At 44.5% G+C, this 24,259-nt stretch overlaps 1 protein-coding gene across 2 annotated transcripts in view; it reads right to left on the bottom strand.

Moving 5' to 3' along the window:
- Window positions 1–1,638: 1,638 nt before the first annotated feature.
- LOC119401458 (NF-kappa-B inhibitor alpha) overlaps window positions 1,639–24,259 on the bottom strand; it is a 25,436-nt gene continuing 2,815 nt past the window's right edge. The window contains exons 2-7 of one of the 2 annotated variants that reach the window (XM_037668283.2): window positions 23,488–23,722; window positions 19,133–19,238; window positions 18,304–18,474; window positions 14,672–14,857; window positions 12,133–12,423; window positions 1,639–10,427 (exon numbers count right to left, since the gene is read on the bottom strand). In XM_037668283.2, the coding sequence (XP_037524211.1) occupies window positions 10,338–10,427; window positions 12,133–12,423; window positions 14,672–14,857; window positions 18,304–18,474; window positions 19,133–19,238; window positions 23,488–23,722 (1,079 nt within the window). In that variant the 3' untranslated portion in view covers window positions 1,639–10,337. The remainder of the gene's footprint in view (window positions 10,428–12,132; window positions 12,424–14,671; window positions 14,858–18,303; window positions 18,475–19,132; window positions 19,239–23,487; window positions 23,723–24,259) is intronic. The other variant, XM_037668284.2, reaches the window with a different exon arrangement.

Genomic DNA, 24,259 nt, shown 5'->3' with positions numbered 1-24,259 from the left:
ACGCTGCGTGTTCGGCAACGGGAGAGAAAACTCCCCGAAGGGAATCGTGAGAAAATGCGAATGCATTTCTTGCGCCGAGAGTACACGGCGTAGTAATTTTAATGGCGTAAAAGCTGGACACATCGACGCGCTCAAGTGTCTCCCTTTTGGGCGCCTCTTTCAACGAACGCTTCCTACGTGCGTTCGTAATCACCTCAGGGACCCCACGAAACACGAAACCTCTATAAAATGTTTTAGAGAAGTTTATAGATGTTTTAAACATTTTAAAGACTTTTTAAAGAGGTCTTGTGTTTCATGGGACGTTGCAACCGCCTTCAATGCAGCACAAACGCGTTTAGAACGCACTGTTTTCAGGCTGTGCCAAGGCAGCACAAACGCTACAAGCGCGTTTCAAACGCACTGCATTGAGGCGGTGGCGCAGGGAGGAGAGAGAGCGAACGGCGAGAGCAGGAGCGGCGAAGCACTGCACCTACTCTCTCTCCACACACGCGGGAGCTCCGCCGAGCTCCCGCGATGCGAGCGCCCTCACACGCCAGAGCGCGCTCCTCTTCTCCACTCACTCTCCGCTACTCCGCCCGCACAACCTTCTCCGTTTGCTAGGGGCGAGGATAAGCAACGTGGTGGAGTTGGGATAAGCGCGCGCGCCCGCAGATGTTGCTATGCGAGAGAGAGTGAGAGCGGAGGCGCGCGGACAACGCCGGACGCCTGAAATAGCCCGACTAAGAAATGCATTCGCATTTAAAAACGCTGCCATGCCGGGCTGCGCGAGGGAGTACAAAGGCTGACGTCACAGCCTCGGCAGTGCATTTTTGGGGGGGTCACGCCTATTTAGCGCAGCCCAGAGGATTATGGCGGCGCCCGGGGAGCCGTCTATGAAAAGGTGTATACGACTGGCTAGCGAGATCACGTGACGTCATGAATTCGCTGATTTGAAATGCGCGCGCTTTGATTGGCCAAAGCAAGATCGCGCTACCTCCTGGCTCGGTGAATACCCTACCCGCTAGGAGTTTTTTGCCGACTAGTGCTACTACTACTACTACTACTACTACTACTACTACTACTATCACTACTACCACACAGGCTAGCCTATAGCTTCACTCTAAAAACCATGTGCTACACAGCTTCGCTGGTTATTCACCTTCACAGAAAATGCCTCAGAAAATTTTTTTGCGACAACCCGCAGTACAGTGCACAGAGACTATCCCTTTGCAACATGCTCAACAACTGACCTGTCGGAGGAAAGAATCCTACACCATCGACAGGGCATGATGTTGCAGATCGCCATGCAAGCACTACTGCACTTCTTGCAATGCACCGACCTTTCTGAACAACTGTAATTAGAATGTCCTAGGTTCCTCTGTGTTTTACTTTTCTTTTTTTGTGTGTGCTTTTGTCTCTCTCTCTCTCTCTCTGTACCGTTTCCAATACCTATTCCCTCCCCCTGCACAAGGTAGCAAACTGGATGCTAATATCTCGTTCACAGTCTTCCTCTTGGTTGCCATTTTCCTCATAGTGTGCAGTATCACCTCTTTACAATTCACTGCTACACCATGACATTTTCTCCACAGACTTAAGATGACGTGTAGGTCTACAACATGTTCATGCAACCACCAAGACAAAAAGAAAGCACTCTCACACTTTTACAGGTGAAAACTGGTTTAATACAAGCCACAAATTACCATACAGGGCCGACATCCCTCAACAGAGCTGCAGATGTACAAGGCTGCAATTTCTACACGTGTGAACCTAAAGGAAACAAAAACTTTGCATACACTGACACTACATATCCATACTATATAAACACAAAAGTAAAAGTGAACTCTTTTCTATCATTATGTACAAAGATTTTCATAAGCATTGCTTCTCGTTTACTCGTAACACGGTCATATATACCAACTTCATTTAAATACACCCTAAAAAGCTAGCTCAGGTACCGCACGAGACAGCTTTTCTTTCTTTTTGTACGATTCTTCAGTTTTGTGTTGACTCTTTAGTATCACTTGCACTCCTAACGATCTGTAAAACTTGAACACATTTAAGCGAAAATGCTGAAATGACTATGACCATCTCGCTTAAGAAGCAACCAGCTACACTGCAGCAAAGAATCCAGCAACTCCTATGCACTCTTCAATAAACGAAAAATGGAAGCATCAAAATCGCATTAAGCAGATTTCACATGCAAGAGCTAAGAGGGAATTTTTTAAGAACAAGCTTCAGGCTGTATCCTCTCCATTCAAGTTACGTGAAAAAAATGCAAAAATGCTATCGGGGCAATTGGCAAACCCATTCCCGTTAAATTTTGACCACCCGGGGTTCTTCAACACATACCTAAATCTAAGTGCATGGCCATTTTCACATTTTGCTCCCATCTTACTCTTGAGAAGCAATGCCTTAAGCCACTACAGCAGATGACCTGTTGTACATGCAACGCGAACGAAAGGTAGTGATCCCATTCGCTTTAAAGCTCTAAATAACGTGGTTTTCAAGAAACATACTGCTGTAGTTGTTCAAGATTTTGTTTTCTTTGACAGATGAATCTCTTGTATTGCACTTCAAAGTATACGCTAATGACATCATTTCTGCATAACACACGTTTTTGAAGAGGGATACAGGAGCAGGCCCCGGAGATAACCTTCCTCGTTACCTAATATTCAATAAAAAAGTAGTGAAAAGACAGTTGCACAAGGACTTAACACCAACTGGTATGTATGCTTTAAAGTCTCCACATAAAACACAGTAACATATTTTTTTGTGCTTCCACGCAAGCATTCCAATGACCTTTCGTAACAATGCAGACACTGTGCATAAAAATTTTTAACAATCCCGAGAACAACCGGGCTTTTTTTTTCTCACACGACTTGGTCTTTCACGAAGACCACATGCACACACACATGTAAAGTTGCCAATGTACACGGAGCCCAGGCCTATTTACATAGCTAGTGACATGTGACACAGACATCATTCGTGACATGCGGTGAACGAAATCCTTTTTTTTTTCACGGTACTTGAACCTCCGTATAATGAACACAGCTTTAACACTATCCGATATAACAAAAAGGAATGCACAATATTCAATCGACATTGACATGAATATATATGCTCATAATAATTATCAGACATAGGAAACTGTGTTCAGTTTTAGTTCTAAGGAGGTTCGAATGTACGACTGCGGCAAGAAAAGCACCACCATTGTGAAAATTTCCTCGCGAAACAATCCGTAGCCAGAATTTCTTTTAGCATTTCAAACTTGCACAGCGCGGGACACCGTTTGACACAGTTGCGTATACATTTCACAAATCATGAATCGACAGTACCGCTTCGCGAAAGAAGTTCTGCTGCGGAAGCAATAATTTCAACAAGCACAGCACTCAAAAAGAGACCACTGCACAACTGAACATTGCGTTTCTTCACGCGCACCAATGTCTGGTATCACTACTGGGAGTTCCTGCCAGATGATTTTGATAACACTGGCGAACAATGCAAAAAGCAGTTTCTTTTTAACAAACTGCAGCAAAATGTTTTGCGCTGGCAACAGCATTTGCTAGAGATGGTTACAGACGGGCATTAAACAGCAGTACTCAGTAGCAACCTAACTGACAGCATTTAACTGCAATGACTAATATAATCAAAATGTTTTTCAGAAAGAATAAGTTTCACGTACCAGAACTGTTGGAAATGCTGCAGTGTGTCACGAAGTAGTAACAATATTACACACTGCAGCTGATGTAAGAACACTGCTCGGCCAGATCTCTTAGACGAAAAAAAAAAACGCTTTGCGTGAACTTCACGACTGCACACAACTTTTAGAAGTTTTCCAATTTGGCATAGCCGTGCTGTAACAAGTGATCAGTTTACAGTCAGCCTAACTGGAGAACGATTCTTTTCGCTAGCAACTCAAGAAGTCAAACTTTAATTACTGAGTGCTGCGGTCTTATGACCTAAAGTTAAGGTAAGCACACGAGTTATGAAGCTGTCAAGAGAGTCCCAGGATGTTGTTCAAAGATTACAGGAAATGAACGAAGTAAACCAGGCAGCAGCAGTCCAACTGTAGGACAAACTGTGAAATGAAGGATCTGTCCGTCATATGCTATCATTACTATAAATCATTACTGAGTTGTGCCATCAGAAAATACAAAGCATCGAAACATATAAAAAAAGCTAGCAGTATGAATCGCTTACAGGTACTAGCAACAATACGGGCATGCCTAGAGCAGGGAGAGTAACAGTTGCTTCGCACAAAAACTCTGTACAATTTGCTAATTTCACGAGCTGATGCTACGGCCGGTGAAATTTGCAACTTCAACATCGAAAGCTCAACATTCTTAAATGATCACTGAAGATACCACGAAAGAAAATGCTCGCGTCACAATCAACATTTTTTTTTGTTTCAAGAAAACACATTGTGTACAGAATATAGATCTCTTTTTCACAAGTCTTTTTTTTTTCTCGAAGACCCTCGCGTCGTAAAGACACAGCGAGATTGCCTCGATTATTTTTGTTTTATGCTACAGAACAGTCGTCCTTCATTCTTCGGGGCAACTTCCGCAAGCAACCTTTCTGCAAAAACGCCGTGCCGGTAGAACTATCCTAACATACAGACACAAGGTTTAATGTAAAGTTTTAGAACATTAAACATTAATACCGAGCACCCTGAAATAGCACATGCACAAGTGTCAAACATACAATTACACTCAATCTAATCACATTACATTTGCCAAGCATTAACTGGACACTTGAATGGAGGAAGTATCTTGTCACCACAAATACCATTTGCCACTTATGTAAATATAATTTCATACGTCGCTAATAATATTGCTAGTAATCATATCCGAGACAATTTTAAATGGACACTAAAGGGAAACAATGAATCGGTTTAGATTTATCAAGTGTGCTCTGACTGATTTCAACATCAAGGGCTCACTAATAGAGGAGAAAATCAAGGTCAAAGCCTCGTTTTTAAATCTCGCAAAGGAATCTCCGCACATGATGTCACCGATTCCAAAGCGTAATTTTTTGCATTCTGGCGACAGTGAAAACGAAATTGCCTGAAACTTGGCAAGTCAAGTCTATGGCCCCCTCAAAGGACAGCGTGCTTCACTTTTACTGGTTTGGAACTACGAAGGACCTAGTAGATGCCGTCAAAATATGTCGCAGTGTTTCATGCGGAAATTTCAAGGTGGCATTGCCACCCGCATTTTCTTTTTGTGGGTTTTCTGTCGGCAAGCATGGTGTTTTTGGAAATGTGAAAGAGTAATTTACCAATATGAGAAAAATCCATTTTTCTCTTTAGTGTCCCTTTAAATGCATAAACATTTCTATGCAGACTCTATGAGAAAACTGTTGTTATTACTTATTGAGCATAGAGCAACAGTTACTTGCTCATGTAATTTCTGGTGCACTGTAGCGGCATGTAGTAAAAAAAAAAAGCATACTTGTAACAGTTCAGTTCTACATACGTGAGGTACGAACATATCTGGTTAAAAATAATAAAACGAAACACGACCGTACAGCATATGACAAGATTTTGTTCAATGCTGGCGGAATCTGTGGCAGAAAGAACGGCTCCAGTGCAAGTGTCCAAAAACGACAAATGTTTGACGCCCCTTTAGGTTTCTCAAACCTGAGCAAGTTCCAATCAACACAAAGTTATGATGACACTGCAATGACAACTTTTAAAAAACAGTGTCTCTAACGCAAATTTCCTTCGATAAAAACAGCAGGCATGCCCCGAAAGCAGTGAGGGTCGACTGTTCCTTGAAAAGCGGCCCGAGCGATGGCCACAAGCGCGCGCCTTCGATATTTTCATTAAACTCTGCGTTAAAATCGTTTCTTCTCGTCCGTGACGAGGCTATGTACATTTTCTTCTCGGCAGTCGCTGCTGGTTATAAACCTCAACTGGCAAGAGTTGATTCGGTATATTTATTTTAGCGTTGTTCCTTTTTTTCAGGAAATCCAGGCAGTGTCGTTCCGTCTTCGAAGGAAGTGCGACGCAGAATTATTTTTTTTCTCGCGTTTCTCCGCACTCCCTCATGTTTTTGTAAAAAAATAAAGATACAGATGTCACAGGCACACACGAGTCAAGGATAAGAAAAAAAAAAAAGAGTAAGTAAGAGTAGTAAAATGTTAGGCTCGGTTTCTTTGTCATTTTCTGAAGGCAGCGTCGACGTTGCAAGTGAAGCAAGAAAAGAGTGATAGGACAACAATCAGGTGATTAGAAGAAAAAAGATGTTTGTTTTTAGGTCAAAGGTTGATGTTCAAAAACTTTTGCTTTGCAAATCTAACCACAAATGTTTATGTGCAAACAGGTATTCTCAACCGATTTCGACTTTTTTGTTGAAGGAACATTAGATCTATAAGGATGTTGTGGCACATTGACAACGAAAAGTGAAATTCATGTCATCATAAGCAGTATAATTCAGCACAACAACTTAACTATAGGAGTGAATGATAAAATGTCAATTGCATGGCTGTGTTGAACAAAGTGCCATGTATAAAACTAACAATACTTTGCCAGATTTCTCACAAAGCAGTTACCAGCCCAGTGTATGCTAATAGAGTGATTTACCGTATTTACTCGAATCTAGGCCGGCCCCGATTCTAAGCCGACCCCCGATATTTGCAAGGCCAGAAAAAAAAAAAAAACAACTTAATCACTGTACTCGAATCTAAGCCTATCCCCCCACTTTCACACATCGTTTTTTCGAAAAAAAAAAAAAAAACATCGGCTTAGATTCGAGTAAATACGGTACTTATTCATGGAAATTTGTGTCTAAATGCAACATTGGGGCTTTGGAAGAGTGGAGACCTACATAACATTGACCACCAAGGAAAGTATGGTGCTTCATTCTGTTTGAAACCTTGAGAATACAGGAATTTTAGGCATTAATACCAATTATTGTATGGGCACAAAAATTTCTTGACCCAAACACAAACTGTGCAGTAACGATACAAGCTATTGCACACACCTGTGCATGTGCCAATTTTTGGAAATCTTGCATATATGCGAAAAAATTATGCCTGCCACTTGACTCATCATGAACGGCTGCCTTCAGAAAAACAAAGAAACAAGAGATAGTCGTAAAAACCATACGCACATTCTCGCAACACATGAACCATGTCATGCAATACTTTCACTCAGAGCAGAGAAAAAGACAGTATAGTAGTAGTAGTTGCAATATATTACATGTAGTTATTTTACAGTAACAGTGCAATGCCTAGTGGACAGCACAAGCTCATAACCACAGTAACATCAATATATTTTTTCTTTTTACACAATAAAGCTTGTGTACAAGAGAACAACAGAACTTGGAAAAGCTATAACGCAGCAATGTTTGTACAACAAAAAAAAAGTAATAGATTTCAGTTCAATGACATAAAAGGTTTCACTGGTAATGAGACAGCTGGCGATGTAATGCACCACAAGCATTACACTGAGTACTAGAAGTGAGATGAAGCAAACATTTTCAATCATTACCATTACATGTAGAAAAAGAAGTCTGGACCACCTTATCAACTGAAAAGGCTTGAAGACGCTGACACCAGCTGTATCCAGCGCAAAAAAAATTGCTTGTGCCACATCACTAGCTGCCGCAAAATCTAATATTAACTAGTGCTGCTCACGCTGCTACTGTTATTAGCCTTTCCATGATTCCACTGTGAGAAAAACTTCACTGTACAACGACCTAGTAGCCCCAACTACTGATGCAACGTTGCTGCAACGTTCAGTTGCAGACGTTGCTTGAACGTTATGGGAACAATGCGAGGGCATTAAGGGAGGTGTCAACACTTTTGGTACAACAGAGACACCTGTAGAGTCGCACCATGTAAGGCATAGCAATGTGTTCATTTTAACGGTGCAAAAGGACGACAAATGACATCATAACAGATGTCACTAAAGCGCCGTGAACGTGCCCACGTGAGGTTCCTACCCCGTCTACCACAAATCCAGAACATTCAGCCACACACGCATCTGCAAGTCCACACACTGGAAAAAAAATGTTCGTAACAATGTCCAAACGTGCTCGAACGACTAACATCACACACATTCGGCGCATCTACACGACAGAGGAGTACATTCACAACATCCACAAACGTGAAAACGTAGCTCAATCACTCGTACACGTTTTGCAAGCACCTACGCATGGCATATAGAAGTACTTAGCAATTTCCACATGTGCCAGAAAGAAAGGAACCACCCATGCATACTACACGACAAGAACTTTCAAAACTGACTGCACGTGGAATGTGATGAATTAGAAAAACTGGGCTCACGCTGATGCAAATATAATAGAAAAGCATGAATCGTTATAGACAAATCTCTCCACTTTCACAGTGAAACATATGCTATGTTTTTCTTTCTTTCGGACTTCAAACATTGCAGTACAGCTCTCTCAAGTGAAACTTGGAACAAACAGCATGGGATCGAAGGGCACATGTGTTAAGAGTTCCAACTAATGTCAATCGCAGGCAAAGGCAGCTGCTTAAAATAAAATGAGCTGTGCCCGAAAAGATTTCTACACTACAATTCTGAACTTAGCCTAAGAGTACAAAGAAATCCAGGTTCATTAGAATGTTCGAACTACTGAAAGTTGTGTCAGCAGCAGAATATACGGGGCAGAATCTTGAAGATGCATACATAGCTGATCTGAATACACCTAATAAAAGCACTGCAGGTCTCAAGTTTTATGTGTTTCTACAATTAGGAGGCCCTTCCCAACACCACTGCACTAAAGTTCCATATAGACTACTTCGCTTTTCCTTACCATTGCTGGCTCAATGCATTTCATACGGTCCACACAAGTTTAGCATGTCTGTTCTTGCACAGCACATTCTTATTTTACATGAAGCACAGACACTAAGTGTAATTAAGAAAAGCCTGCTACTGGCAGGTTTGTATCGCAAGCATGCGACCCTCTCAACCAATGCCTAAACACACGTCACCTCTGGCACACGTAACCATACCTCCCATTTAAATTGTACATGATGAGAAACGTGCAAAACAGAACTCAACCTTTTACAGTTTTCAACAACACACTAATAAATTATACTCCCGACAAAACCCTACAAGAAAAGAAGAGGAATAATGGTCCCCCGGTCACTAATATCTATATACACGTATATGCACACGCACTGCGTATGGCCAATGTCGCTCTGATGCAATATGGAAACAAAGGGCCACATCCTAGCCACTGCAAACCATCGAGATGTAAAGAAAACACCCGCCGGTTCACTTCACGCAGGATAAGAATGACAGTTTTCAGTGCACAAGTAGTACTGGCCCCTGTTCACACAGCAGTCCGTGACTCCGTCACGTGACCAATTCATCAACTGTGAAGTCACAAGTGATACGATTCCTTCACATAGCAAATTAGGATTTTGCCACATCAATTACCATTTGTAGTATCACCAACAACGGTTATGCCACATTACCACTTAAAAGCACCGTCACTCTACAAACCACAACTCTGCCTCACCACAGTCCATCACAAATCTATTGGGTCATCAATTATGCTGCCGTTGTGCCCCCACACATCACCATTACGGGAAAGCCATTGTGAATGAAGTGATGAAACAGCTTTCAAACAGCTGGCACTAACTGGTGTATATTTTGACAGTCGTGCATAAGTGAATATGAATAACAAACCCCTGCTTAGTGACTGTCACTAATATATCAAATAAGCAATTGTGCATAATAAGCACCTGGTAAAATTTTTCTTCTAACGCAGACAATTAACTACAAATCTCCATATCAGAATGACTGGGTAGTCTGGGTGGATCATGTCATGGGTGGCAAGTTTTCGAGCATAAGTGAACCTGAGACACCGCTCCTCTGACAAGGTATAATGGTTACAAGACGGCACAAGGAGCAACTGTGTGAACAAAGGCATCACGGAACAGTGACACAAATAGATACCCTCCATAAATGTACACACAGTGCCAAAACAACCGAAATAATGAAGCCAACACTACTGTGCTAGTTTTCAACATCTCTTGCGGTCCTCATAATGTTTCAGTACAACACTGGTCTTATTCAACAGTGAGCTATGACTAACACAAAGCACCTGAACGCAAATTACCGTACACGAACAACAGAATCAGTCTTAAGTTTAACTCGCACAATCGACACGATGAGTGCCTGCATACAAGCCACACCGGATGTATAGAGAGAATCGAGAACACCGTGGAATTAGATGACGGTGGTGAAAAGAATGCGCGGTCAACTTAAAACCGATCTTGTCGACAAACGCTCGAAGGTTCCAACGATGATGCAGGCTGTGACGGGGTTAACATGATGGGAAAGTGTGTGAACGTGGGAATGATTTGCCTTGAGGGTTCTGCTATGAGGCACCGACGTTGTTCACGCGGGGATAGGCATGCGGCGACAGCCTACTGTTGACAGTGTTGGCCCGAACTCCATCTTCCTCATCCTGAAATGTAAGAAGTGTCGCTGGATTAAAACTCGCACTGATGAAGCAAGAATGCTTTGTGTGAGCACAAGCAGCCTTGGTCAGAAGCATACAGGCTACTCCACATGTTCACCTTATCCCATCGTGACACACATTATGATTGACCATGCATAAATGAGTGAAATTTGCAGAACTGGATGCCAGGGTTCTTGAGACTCAATTTAAAGTGAGCGTAAATGTCAGAATAAATTATAGTGTATTTTATAGCAATTACAACATAATGACCTAATTATTGCACAGTTAGCATATCATATTTCTTCATGGAGCGACTTATATTACCCACTCAAATTACACCCAGCAGTTATTTGCCGACGGCAAGCATTCCCCCACAACATAAAAATATTTCGAAATTCCTGCCTAAACACCCCATGTTGAGCGTCTTAACCCTCTATTGCATGAATTACGATAAAGTCATTTGAAAAATTATTTTCTTGCCTTTTCTGATAAGATAGACGAAGAAGACCATGCGCAAGAATTTTCAGATTTATTGTGACTGTAATAATGAAGATACTGGTTTGTGCCAAATATGGCACACCATGCAGATGGGCGAGCGATATTGCTGCCATGGCTGAAAAACAAAATATCACTGATTGAGATTTTTTTAAGGTCATGAGTGGAATGAAGCAAAGCTTTGCTTCCTGTGTTGGAGGCATAATTGAAGATTTCACTTAGTGCATCTGATCGGCGATATCTATGTACAAGATGGCCGCTTACACGTTTGTCTGTTCGATGTTGCCACCTTGTCATACTTTCCTGCTCGAATTACCAACCACTGATTTGCAGTTGGGAGCGTCAATTGCCGAGGAAATCGAAAAAGCTAAATATCGACTTGAACTGGTCGGAACTCACATAATTTTTCATGTATCCACGCCAATATTATAACAAAAAAATTGCCAGGTACTGTTGCTGGCACCTCAGACTTTTGTGAAGAAGCTAAATACCCACCACCACAACCTAAATCCTGCACAACAGAGCTGTGCTACACGATCTCAGAGGCTGTGCTTTACTTATATTTGTATTGTGGAGCACAACAGAGATGGCAGCATATTGCGCATTTCGTCACTGATATTCATACTGTGCCAAATATGGCACATACCGGTTTCCAGCTGTATACCGTAGTGGCAAAAGAAATTGAGAAAAGTAATAAAGAGCATGAATTTTTTAGGTCACGAGATATCCCAGAATAATTTTTTCATGCTTCTGCAGCGAAAAAAAGGATGCGATAAAAAAATCGCAATCGCTGTTGTTCGCATGCCGAACTTGCACGTGCACTGTGAAATCCATTTCACGTCTGTTTTTCTTACTGCTCCATGGATGGCAGCACTTTTTTTATGTTAAGTGCGCATAACTATGGGAATTACTCTGGCAGTGTCACATTTTCAACTGGGTCTCTTGCGCCCTCATTAAAAAATGTTAATCGGTATGTGCCAAATATGGGACGCTATGCAATAGAGGGTTAACACGACACTGCCTTCACCAAAGTAATCATGTGTAGCAAAATATTTCACCCAAAAGTAATATACAAGACCTTTAGGTAACAAGAATGTTTAATTTACCATTAGCTCAGTGTTCATTGCCTCTTTACTGCCCCTGGCAGAAAAGGCACAAGTGAGTCGCGAAGGAATATACGCAATGCACAGGCTGCTCCAAAGAAAGATTTCCTCACCTCAGACTCATCATAACCATCAGAGCTGTCCTCCTCAGAGTCGTCCTCGTCCTCGGAGCCTGGGTCAACAATGGGCGTGCCACCGTGGTCTCGCAGCAACAGTACCAGGCGTAACAGGTCCTTGCTGCGCGGGTTCTGCCGCTGCGCATCCCACAGGTGGCGCAGTGCTGTCCTGCGGCCGTAGTCGGTGGCATTGACGTCGACACGGCCAGACCGAAGCAGCACGTCGGCCAGGTCCGGCCGGCCCAGCCGACAGGCCAAGTGCAGTGGGGTGGCACCACAGTACCGCTCCTGTTTCGGCAGATCAAAACATATTGCTTTAGCTTCGTATTAAGTTCTTCAAATTTTTTTGTTCTGCAGTTAAACAGTGGTAGTGTAACAAACTAGACTGGAGAGCAAAACCTGAAGTATAAGCAAAACAGGTTCACACTGAAGGTAGAGCAACAAGGCAGGTGGGTGAATTTTCACTGCAGTGAGGCAGCAAGTGTAGGAAGCTGCGTTAATGGGGCCCTGCAACACTTTTTCAGCGTAGTCAGGAAGTGCGACCGATTGGCAGTCGAGGCTCCTGAGAACACGCGAGCCAAACATTACAGCGCGGCACGCAGCTTGGAATTTACACTTAATTCTCAAAGTCAGCTAAAAATCGTTACCTCTTCTCTTGAAAATGATGCCATAAACCCTAAGTCCACGGCCATTGGCTAATTTGAGCATGAAGGTCTGCATAGTTACCGTGGCTGCTGTGGGATGCAGTAATGTGCACGCGCCCGCGATCACACTGAAAGTAAGCTGCGCGTTCAAAGAAAAAAAAAAAAAAAGAGCTCAAGGTCATGACGCACGCTGACGAAGGGGCACACTTTCCTGCCCTTTGTCATCCCCCTCCCTGCGTAGCTTTCAGCGCGCTCGCTATTACGAAAGAAGGGAGGAAGCGCTTGAAGCGTGCGACAAGCCACTGTAACTCTGTTCATACGTCGATGGATTTCAAAAATTTTTGCGGCAGTCCATTCGTGTGGCAATAAGCTCTTTTAATGAAGCTATTCAATGATTACTTGCAAAAGTGTTACAGGACCCCTTTAAAGGCCAACTCCGGCGATTTTTCAAGGTCGATGGATCTCAGTGAAATTCGCTGGGTACGTTCCTTTGCACGTTTCCATCATTTATGCCAAATTACAGGCTTGAGACATGCGCAGATTGTTTGCAAATAAATTTTAAAGATTGTCTGCAAACGCCCTCCTGGCTTCCCACAATTATTGGCAACATTGCGTCTGTGACGTCAGTATTGGCAAGGCGGCGGAAGTGACGCAGCCGAGGGCACCGCTAACTTCGGCGCTTAGGCCGCTACAGCGAGCGTCTGCTGTGCACAAGGCGACAGACGGCGTTAGTTTGGCCGGCGCTTCGCTAGTCGTCTCGGCTGTCACAGTTTTCATACTCCGCGCCGGCGTGACCGGCATGCCTTGCACGATTTCCGGTTCGTTCGTAATAACGTCTACGTCATACGTAGACAGTACACTCGTTTGGGTTTCGGTTTCGGTGTTGCGCTTTTTTGCTTATTTAAAATTTTTCTCCAATCTGCCGAGTATTTCTGCTATCGGGCCCGTAACAGGAGCGTCTCAGGAACGTAAAAGCACCATTACTTTGACATGGTAAAAAAATCGCCGGAGTTGGCCTTTAAGTCTACCTTGTACCGGGTCTGAAAATAATACTCATCTTTGTTGCACGCAACTAGACTGCCCGACTGTCAACAGAGGCAGTGCACCTTGTGCTTTTGTGAATTGCTGCCCCTTTGAGGCACTTTCAAAAACAAAAACAACATAAACTGTTCTCATGCTCCCACCTGCTAGGCATTTGCGCAGGATGATCAGATCAGTTAGAATGTGGCGAAACAGTTGCCCATCTCACCGTGTGGCTTGTCGTATAGCACAGTGCAGTTCTTAAGTCTGTTGATAAAAAGCGCAGCAGAAAATTGAGCTCATCAGTGAGACTGGGCGGATGCCTTTTGTACGCGTCATGATTGGATTCTGCAAAGTGGGAAGCAGCACGGAGAAATAACGGGAGCGGGATTTATTGGCCTCACTCAATAGTTTACTGCATGCTTTTGTCCACTTCGCAGAATGGTTGCCACTGCTTGGCTGCTCTACTTTCGATGTGAACACTCCATTACGGCCCAGATAATACACGGCAGGGCAATGTCTCGTGCCTGGCTATCGCAGACGTGCGGCAGTGATGCGCGCAGCTGCAGAGTTGACACGAGGTGGATGATGTCTCACGCTTGGGAACGGCCCTCGCCTCATAATAGGAAAACGAGGGCAGCTAGGCGTGATTCAGTCCTGGCGTGCAAAGCAAAAATGCCACGGCTCTGAGGAATCCGCGGCCTGGCGGTGGAGCAAGTAGGAGTGATCCGGCGCGGAGTGAGTTGCTCAGAAATGACCAGTGAAACACGCGAACCCGCTCCCGACTGACCGGTGTAAAATGAATTCGCCTCCGTGGAACAAGAAATCCTGCTACGGATTGCCCAGTTCAAAATGCCTTCAGACTCGCTTACCCGAACGTTGGGGTCCGGCACATGTCGCAACAGCAGCTCGACGAGGTCCAGCGAGCCGGAGCTGACCGCCAGGTGGAGCGCCGTGTCGCCCGTCAGAGTCCGCTGGGACACCAACGCGGCTGAGCGGGTGGAGTCGCGACAGCCCGGGCGCAAGCCGTAACGGGTCTGCAAGAAGTCAGTCTCCTCCTGAAGGCGAGGAGAGCACGAGGGGCCCGTCACAAGAGAGACAGGGAGAAGAAAAAGCCAGAGACCGATGATGACCATGCATCTAATTGTTACAAGGCATGAGGGAACTGACAGAGGAGTTGCTGATCAGTGAAAGTTTCAGGAACATGAATGAAATTCACCTCTTTGTCTGTCATGCACTTGAAAGCCAAGGCATTGAAGTCGAGAAAAAATAAAAAGGATACATGCATACTCTACTAAATCGCCGTGTAATGGTGCCTTTAACACGTGCCGATACACTAAGGTGTTTGCTATTCTCTAATGAGGGTACACTAAGCAATATTTATGCAACAAAGCCTAACGGCAGAAATGTTATATTAATTTCAAGGCATTGTCACAGCTTGCACACACATGTACCCAGCACAACTTGGTCACTTTGCTTTTCTGCCATAATGAGTAATGTTCTTATTACAAAAACTATCAAATGTTGCAAATTAGTGCTGTTACATAGCCAATAAAAAACATTTCATTTGCTGTGCTATCCACCCCCGAAACTTTACTATGCAAGTCAAGAACGCTACTTCGGCTTTTGCTCTTTCACGCACATTTGTAGGAACTTCCAGCTGTCAAGCCCAGTGTATGAGATATAGTCAGGCTTTCAAGAAACGTAAAGAAAAATGTAGGCAAGCAGCAAACGAAAGAGTGTCTTGCCCCTGGTTTTACCGCTGCCCAAAGGAAGCGAGCAGCGGGGAATAGAGGACAAATGCTGCTGTCTCACGCACAAGAAGAAATTGCCCCCTCCTTTATAAAATCAAAGAAGATGGCAGCTCAGCGTGAAATGCTCCGATTAGAGCAGATTACGATAAAACGCCAAAGAGTGGACAGGACATGATGAACGAAGCAAAACCACTACCCAGTGATGCTACCGAGGACTTCTGATATGGAGCAATTTTTGGAGCAGCGAAATTTCCGTTTTGGAGCACTTTGGAGCAGCAAAATTTTCATCTTGGAGCACTTTGGAGCAGATAATTTTGCATCTGGGAGCACTTTGGAGCAGCGAATTTTATATCCTGGAGTGCAATACAGAAGCATATTGCATTAACATTCAAGCACCTGAGTATTATTATGGGGCTCTTATGAAGGCTACAAATATTTCGATTCATTGCAAATCTCATGGAAAAAATCATCTCAGGAGCATAGGCGTGCGCACGGGGGGGGGGGGGGGGGGGGGCAGGGGGGGCGCTAAGAGGGGGGCGCAAAATCTGCCCCGTACATTGACCCTTGCGATAGCAATTATATGGACACTCTCGGCGGATTTTTGCCGTCGCCGTTGCCGTAACTTTCCGTATAAAGTCCAAATTAATAACTTCACCACGCGCATTCTAGCCGCGGGTAAAAGCTCGCGAGCGCTGGCGATGAACGCGGCTGAAGCGGAGATTAAACTAGCCGGCCGTCTGTCTCCGCCGCACAGACAGCGCATGAGATAACATCTTCCCGCGTGCGGGCCTGCCGTCGATTGCTCATCAAACAGAGAGGAAACGCCCCGCCCGTCTTTCGTAAGGAGCATGAAGGGACGCCAGGGGAGCGGAAGGGGGGGGGGGGGACCGCATCGTTCGAAGGGCGCAGTCGCTTGCGCGCGCGCTATCTCGAGGCATCAGGAGACGGCTCGTAAACTTGCTGTGCTCTCAACGCTTACTTCGCGTTTAGAAAACTCAGAGCAAGAAAAAGCTTCGGTTCCTGGAGGGGCCATATTCCTTTAAACCAGCGTTTTGTTGAGTTACGCGAGATCGGATCCAAAAGAGTTAGCTGCTAGTCTTACTTCATTTCACAATACAATTTTTTGGTATCGCATTCATTTCTTCGCTCTTAAGCGAAACTTAGTTTTTTTAACCGTTAGCTATTGATCCCCGAAAGCGAGGGGCGGACGTTTAGCATGGCGTAGCCGCTTCACTGTGGGCCATCAGCGACGGGCCCGCTACTGACAGCTGCGCATTTGCGGCTGCTCCGACCAGGAGATGTGATTTTACTAATGAGATGACATTTTAAAAAAAGCAAGCAAAAAATTCGATTTGGAACCCTAGCACGTGAGCTCGAAAGGGCAGGGCCTTTTAGGGGGTATTTACCGCAGAGTGATTACAAACTCGGACGTGCTGGCGGAAGGAATTATGAAAAAGCTGTTCTGGATGAAGATCCATGGATAAAGTATATCTGAGGAAAAGTGTCAACGCGTTTCCACCGTTCGCGTGCTCTTCCATAAACGCGAAGCAAGGAAAATTCGATATTGTCCCAGATATCTACTGCGAGCGATCCCATATTTCATTCCACGATGTCCGGAAACAGAAGTGACAGACATTTTAGCAGCACTCATGTAGTTATTGCTGAACATTGCTTTCCTTACGTGCCGTGCGACGCTTGAAACGAGCTATCAGCAGCGTTTCTGGAACAGACGACGTCCGCCGATGAATCGCCGTCGCACTTTCTCGCTACCGATAGGCCTAGACGTCACGAGCCTCTGCGGAGAGCGCGTTTCGCTGTCGAGCCGACTTGCAGAACAGAAGCTGCGTCGGCACCGTGCATGGTATCGGGGCTTACTCGGAACGCACGCGCGAGCGCTATTTATTCAGCGGAATAATTCTTGATCCATGATTGCGACTTTATTGGCAGCCCCAAGATCGAGCTGCACATGTTCTGACGCGCCGGCGGTGCGATTGCCGGTGACAGACGCCCCCAAACCCGAGACTTTGGCGCAGTTTGGCGCAAATTTCGTCGATATTATCAGGATGGCGCAGCAAATACAATTTGGCGCACTTTGGCGCAGTTGGCGCAGGAGTGGAATCACTGCACTACCATATAGTGGGCGACAACTCTCGAGGCCAGCTCTGTGAAGTCAACACAGATAGACTGCATGCCGATGCTTGGCTGACATCCATAACAAACGACACCTGACGCTATCACAGAAGGCTAGCCCTGTCACTCGGCCATAACCCCACTGATACAAGCGATTTACTCTATTTGTAGCCACTGAAATATATTGAGAAACCGTTTCAAGGACCACTTAAGTTCCAGTGAAAGGGTTCAGGACAGTCTGGAGTCGTGCTCCGCTGTATTGGCTCGCACTAATAAAAAAAAATTCACATACCTAGAAAGAAATCTGCAGATTGAACTGCTTAGTTAGATGTGGCATGTGTAGGCTGAGAAGTTTAAAAGGTAAGTTGTGACTATAGGGGGTGTTTCTAGAGTGAATTTCTTTTCCCCCTGTTGCGCAGCTTTCCGCACATCCTGTGAACTGTATGTTTTTTCCGTGAGAAAATCCTCCGTTAAGTTTAGCGCCAGGTCTGGTCTGTTCTCCTTCACCTTGTTCTTTTTGCGCACATGAGTTATGTCTGAAGTCAATTCGTACCAACTAGCCCAACTCGCATCTATAATAATTTCGCTGTCCATTCAGTGACAGCCTGATTTCAGCTCACCTCGGTGACGTCGGCAAGCAGGTCGCTGGCCACTCTGCAGTCACCGCGTCTGCAGGCAATGTGCAGTGGTGTCTGGCCGGCATCGTCCCTTGCATCCACCGTTGCCCCGGCAACAACAAGCAAGCGAGCCTCATGGTGTCGGCTGCATAGAGCGGCCACATGCAGTGCCGTCTGTTGGATGGGAAAAAAAAGGTAAAGAAGGTCGAATACGTAAGTTAGAGATACTGAATTGAAACAAATAATTAAATCAGCCCCACGAAACTGTTCTTTGATCTCTCTACTGTCATTAATTTTGCCATCATGGTACAGTGGTGGACAGTATGAGTTACAATCTGGTGGCCATGACTGAAGGAGCCCCAAGCCTACATCGTAACACGGGCAAACGTGAAATATGTTTTCAAATACCAGTAGTGAAAGTGTTAACGTCTCCAATTTTTTTCGATGTCGATGCCAACGTGCATTGTTGGTGCTTTGACCATGGCCATCATGTTGCAACTCATACTGGGTGTGACTGTGCGTCGTTAGAAGAGGAATGAAGGTCAAAGTTTCATTTTTCCACTTAGAATATCCTTAAGCAAAACATGAAGGAATCAGAATAATATGCTCCATTTAATGGGAGTTCCGTTAACTGAGAGATATGCACATAGTGGTAACACCTAATCACAAGACCAATCAAATTAGTCAATCAATTCAAATGTTCCAGCAACAATTCTGTTTCACAGATTTCCATTTACCTACGTTCTATCATGTATACTAGATCACATTTTAAGATGGGTAAACCTAGAATGCATTACACACGCCAGATGCTGAAAACACCACGCCCACTGACCTGTCCATAGTCATTTGGGATGTCTAGGAGATCCGGATGCGGCGTTTCACGGATTACGCGCACAAGCAGTCTCGTCCAGCCTTTCACGACAGCGATGTGCAACAGCCTGTCACAAATAAATTGGAATCGTAAAGATAAATTTATCACTTTCTCAGCAACTTTGAGGAACGCATCAAACAGAAGTGTAGATAACCACACATTGAGCTTCAAGGGCCCCTTACTCAATATCGCCATAATTCGACACTATGCGCGTTGCATGCTGACATTGTGTTGGCATTATGCATTACCTAGAATACACACAATGATATACAGCAAACTTTTTCTACACTGCTACATCACTTATGATATAACGGCGTTATAGTACAATGTTCACTGTTACATAGCTAATGGCGTAAGGAGCACAGTACTGTGAACACAACCTTTATGAAAGGGAACATGGGAGTGTGTGGCCTGCTCTATAAGTCGCCTGCTTGTGACTTCCAACTACAACTACAAATGGCTAGTCGTGGCTGGAGTCAAGTAAAGAAAAGTTTGAGACAACACCCTTAGTTGCCACTATAGCATCTGTCAGACTTATCCCAAATTGCAATGACTGCATGATACATGGTTGCCCTGGATCACAGGTTGCATGTTCCATCTAATAAAGGCATTGCACGTGCGTATGTATGGTACAGGAATAGGCACGTAACACTTGGTAAAAATAATATCTGGGGTCTACGCCCCAAAACCACCATACGATTATGAGAAACATTGTACTGGAGGGCTCCGGAAATTCTGAGTGCCTGGTGTTCTTTAAGGGGGGAGGTGGCGATCGAAAAAAACTTTTTTGTTTGTTGACCTAGAGTAATGAAATTTGGCAGGCATACTGAAGAGTGCCTCGAATAGCTATATATAAAGTTTCATTGTGATATCTCGAGTAGTTTTCAAATTACACTATGTTACATGATCTGATGACATAGTCTGCTGGTGAAAAGCCTAGCATTGTAACAAAACATGCCAGGAAGGTCCAAGTGGTTTTGATCTTTACTCAAAAGAGCTCTACACAGGATGACATTATTAAAAATTGTCTATTGCTTTTAGTTTTTTTACAAATAACATCCCCATCAGCTTCATGTATTGCATCAGAACTTCTCATGCACTAATTATCAATTACAAAAAAAAACTAGGCCCTAAGCAAGGTAAAGAATAATGTCATCCTGTCAACAAGACTTCAAGGATTGAAAAAGAAAAAACGGAATCAAAATCTGTGTAGTAGTTGCCAAGATATCTGCTCCACAAGCTGAGCAAGATGCCAAAAAAACAGTATTGAGAAAACGGTGTTTAAAGTTTGGCCTTCTCTAAAACACCTAAAGATTGTGATCTTTGGTTTTTTTTATGATGTTTCACTTCTTGGACATGTGGCCTATCTGCAGTGTGCCTTTGTTCTTTTTTCACGACCTTCTTCTTTTTTTTTTTTTTATCTAAAAAAAACCAGTATGGATTTCAAACCAAGTTCTCTGTATGAAGGAGTGGTGTGACAGACATGACAGAAAAGAAAATATTGCAATCTAATAAGGTTATATACTGAAATAATTACACATATTTATTGTATTTATGCTGTCATTAGCATAATTAAGTCTTGCTTATTGATTACAATTAATCATAGAATAATTTTTATAAAGAGAAAGGTTTGTTGTGACAGAAAATGGCTCACACCATGATAGCCGATGCCTTCGTTCCAAATAGCAAACAGTTATGGCCAAGACATTAGTGGCACAGGGATTTTTGAGCAGCTTATTCAATGACGCGAGTCGGGCAGATAAAAATTCGTCCCCCTGCTTCCTACACGGTCTTTTGCCACTCCCGCGTATGAAACGTATTATCATTCGGCCGACCGCGGCCACGCTAGTCTACGAGGCTTTCATTGTTTCAGAACATCCATAAACGCCTGCGGCGATACCAAGCACGGCTCCAAGCACGTCTAAATTACATCACTAGTGCTTATTGATAGCACTCTGACCGCGAAGTGCTCAGCCGCGGGGTCCGTGGAGCCGGCGCGTGATGCGCTTGGTGACGGCGTTCGGTGACGATGCGCGAATGCAAAGCTACGATGACGAAAAATCTGCGCGCAGTATACTTTGTATCGCATTTTCGGGTGCCGACGCGCGAAATTGCTACCGCTGCTCCGAGCAGTCCGTGGCCGTGGGGTCTGACGATCGAGCTTGGCTGTCGAGTTCACTGCCGATGCGTAAAATACCCATCCGCGGTTCCGAAGTGCCGGCGAGCGATGTGCTTCTTCGCTTGCGAAGAAGCACATAGCCGCGAGCACGCTAGCGCGTTGTAGTTGCCCGCAAAGTTCGAGGTTCGTCTCGCCAAACGGCGCCGTGAGCGGAGTTAGGCCTAGTGACGACTCCGAGCAGTAGGTGCGCAGGCCGTGGTGGCCGTTGCTTCAAAGTGCGTAATGCGTGGCCGTGAGTACAAAGAGTCGTCCCGCGATCGCCTTCGTCACGATGTCAGAAGTGCTGATAAACAACATCTAACCGCGAATCCGACGCTGAAGTCAACGCTAGAGTCGGTCCGACACGCACGTTTGCGATGTTCGCTAGGAGCGCGGCGCACCATCGTAATCAGATCGAACTTCCTCTTTCAGCTCCAAACTAAAGCGTAATTATATTTTAAGTGATCGTCGAGCCGTAAACACAGAACTATTGCGAACGTGTCACGAAGTAGCGCGATTCTCGACAGCCGTGAACTCGCGACGCGCAGACGACGATCTCCCGGAGCGAGCATCGGACCAATGGCGAGGCGAGCTGGGGCAACATGGCGGACGCGGCCAATCGGAGGCCTCGGAACGACTCTCAAGTGTTTGCTTTTTGTGCGCTTCTTTCTGAATGGAGGAGCGCGCTGAAGCGGGGAATTTGAGCACGGAGAAATGCCCTTTCCGACAAGCCCAAAAAGTTGGTTCGCGGTCGCGTCATCGCGGAGCTACAATTTTTTTGAAAATCGCTGTTTTTTTGCAATTTCCACAATAATTTGCGCCACCTCGGAGGGCAAAACAAAGTTCTCGAAGCACTTCTGGGTGGTTTTCAGTTTAGATATTTTGGAATCAGATAGAAAAAGGGTTCCAGAAACTGAAAATTTGATTTTCAGAAAATCGATTTTTTTGCCATTTTTCGCAATACGAAAGCCGCGTCCCCCCTTAACGTGCACCTAAATCTAAGCGCACGGGCCTCAAGCACATAACACTTGGAACAAGTTTAGCACCCCTGGGTACAAGTTTCTGAAGCAAGGTTCTACAGGTGCAGTTTGTGAGAGTGAAAGATACACACACGTTGTCTTGCCCCTGGTTTTACCACCGCTTGAGAGGTACAAAGCGGCGGGGAATAGGGGACAAATTTTGCTGTCTCACGCAACGATAAAATTACCCTCTCCTTCACAACACGAAGAAGAAGGTAGCTCAGCGTGAAGAAACAACTGATGAAAGAAGGAACTGATAAACGAGATCTCAATACTAACTAAACCAGGCTAAATTATACTTTTAACAACCCAGAACAGCAATGTGGTTAATAAGAAAACAACAGTAAACGGCTGAAGATTCATTCTAACACAGTAAGTTCTTTAGAAGTGCGCCTAAAGCATAGTAGACGATCATTCCTGCATTCTGCACCTGCTGGAATACGAGACCCATGACTGGGAATCAAACCAGCAACCTCGCACATCACTTGGCTGAAATATGAGCTACTAAAGCCAGTCTGCACAAATTCTGAGATGGCGCAAATTTTAAGAAACTTTAGTTGCGATGTACTGTCATTAGAAGCAGTAAAATGGCTAGCAATGTGCTTTTTAACCTTGATTTTCTTTTAAGGCTGGGAGTCTCCAACACAGGTTTTCAGCTATGCAACATCATTCCGAATAGCAATGTGCTGTGGTCCTGAGACCCGGCAGCGACTGTCCAAGAGAACTGCTCCGCAGTGGGAACAACGCGTTTGTTTGAAACAAATGCGCATGATAATATTTTTGCAAAATCCGTTTCTTTAACTCTTTGTTACATTGATACTGTGAATATCTAGTACAATTTAAATCTCAGCATATATCTTAACCATAACAAAAATCTGCACTGAACAAATTTAACATATTCATATCAAAATTCATGTTCCAGCTTGTTGGAGGTACTAAAAAACAAAACTACATAGAGAAATGATTACACTACAGTGTGAATCATCTTTCATACAGAGCTAGCTCTCTCTGCAAGGATTAGAAACTTAACACTAAAAACTTAGAGCCACTTACAACCTCAACTCAAAAAACAGGTAGGTCACACCGAACACATGGCCTTCATTAGCATATCACCACAGAATGACAAATTACAAACTTACGTGTCACCGTCGTCGTCCTGTGCATACATCTCCCGTACGCTGAGCTTGCGGCCCAGCAGCTGCGTCTCGCAGTCCTCCTCAAGCAACAACGCCGACGAGGACGGCTCAATGTAGCCGCTGTCCAGTTTCGTCGCCGACGCCATCTTCAGGTCGCCACTGTGGTGGGCTTCCTCATCCAGCACCCCAGAGTCCAGCATGCTGCAGGTCGACTTTGAGATGATGTCCGGATCTGTTGCTGCATCAAGACACCGCAAAACTTGTATATATATAGACAGGGTGCTGTTTCACTCAGAGCTTACTTGATCATAGTACATCGTTAGCCAGAAGGTCATAGTCTAATCTTTTGTTGCGTTACAGCAATTTTAAATGCCCACCGAGAGTCATAATAATAATTGTCTGGGTTTTACATCCCAAAACCACGATATGATTATGAGGGACGTCGTAGTGGAGGGATCCGGAAATTTTGACCGCTTGGGGTTCTTTAACGTGCATCTAAATCTAAGAAAACGGGCCTCTAGCATTTCACCTCCATCTAAATGTGTCTGCAGCAACTGGGATTCGATCCTGTGACCTCAGAGTCAGCAGTCAAGCACCATAACCACTACACCACCGCGGAGAGTCACAAGACAAGGAAGGTCAAGAACAAAGAAACACAGCCTACATTTCAAGCTTAACACATCAATACACTAGTGGAAGTGCATGCACGAGCCAGCCTTCAATTACCTTACATAAACAAGCAATGTCATATTTAAACAGCTATCTCTTAGGTTGG

The sequence above is a fragment of the Rhipicephalus sanguineus genome, chromosome 8 (genome assembly GCF_013339695.2).
Source record: "Rhipicephalus sanguineus isolate Rsan-2018 chromosome 8, BIME_Rsan_1.4, whole genome shotgun sequence".
Taxonomy (NCBI): Eukaryota; Metazoa; Arthropoda; class Arachnida; order Ixodida; family Ixodidae; genus Rhipicephalus; species Rhipicephalus sanguineus.
The sequence above is the reverse complement of the archived record's forward strand: the minus strand, read 5'-3'. Positions and strand labels throughout refer to the sequence as shown.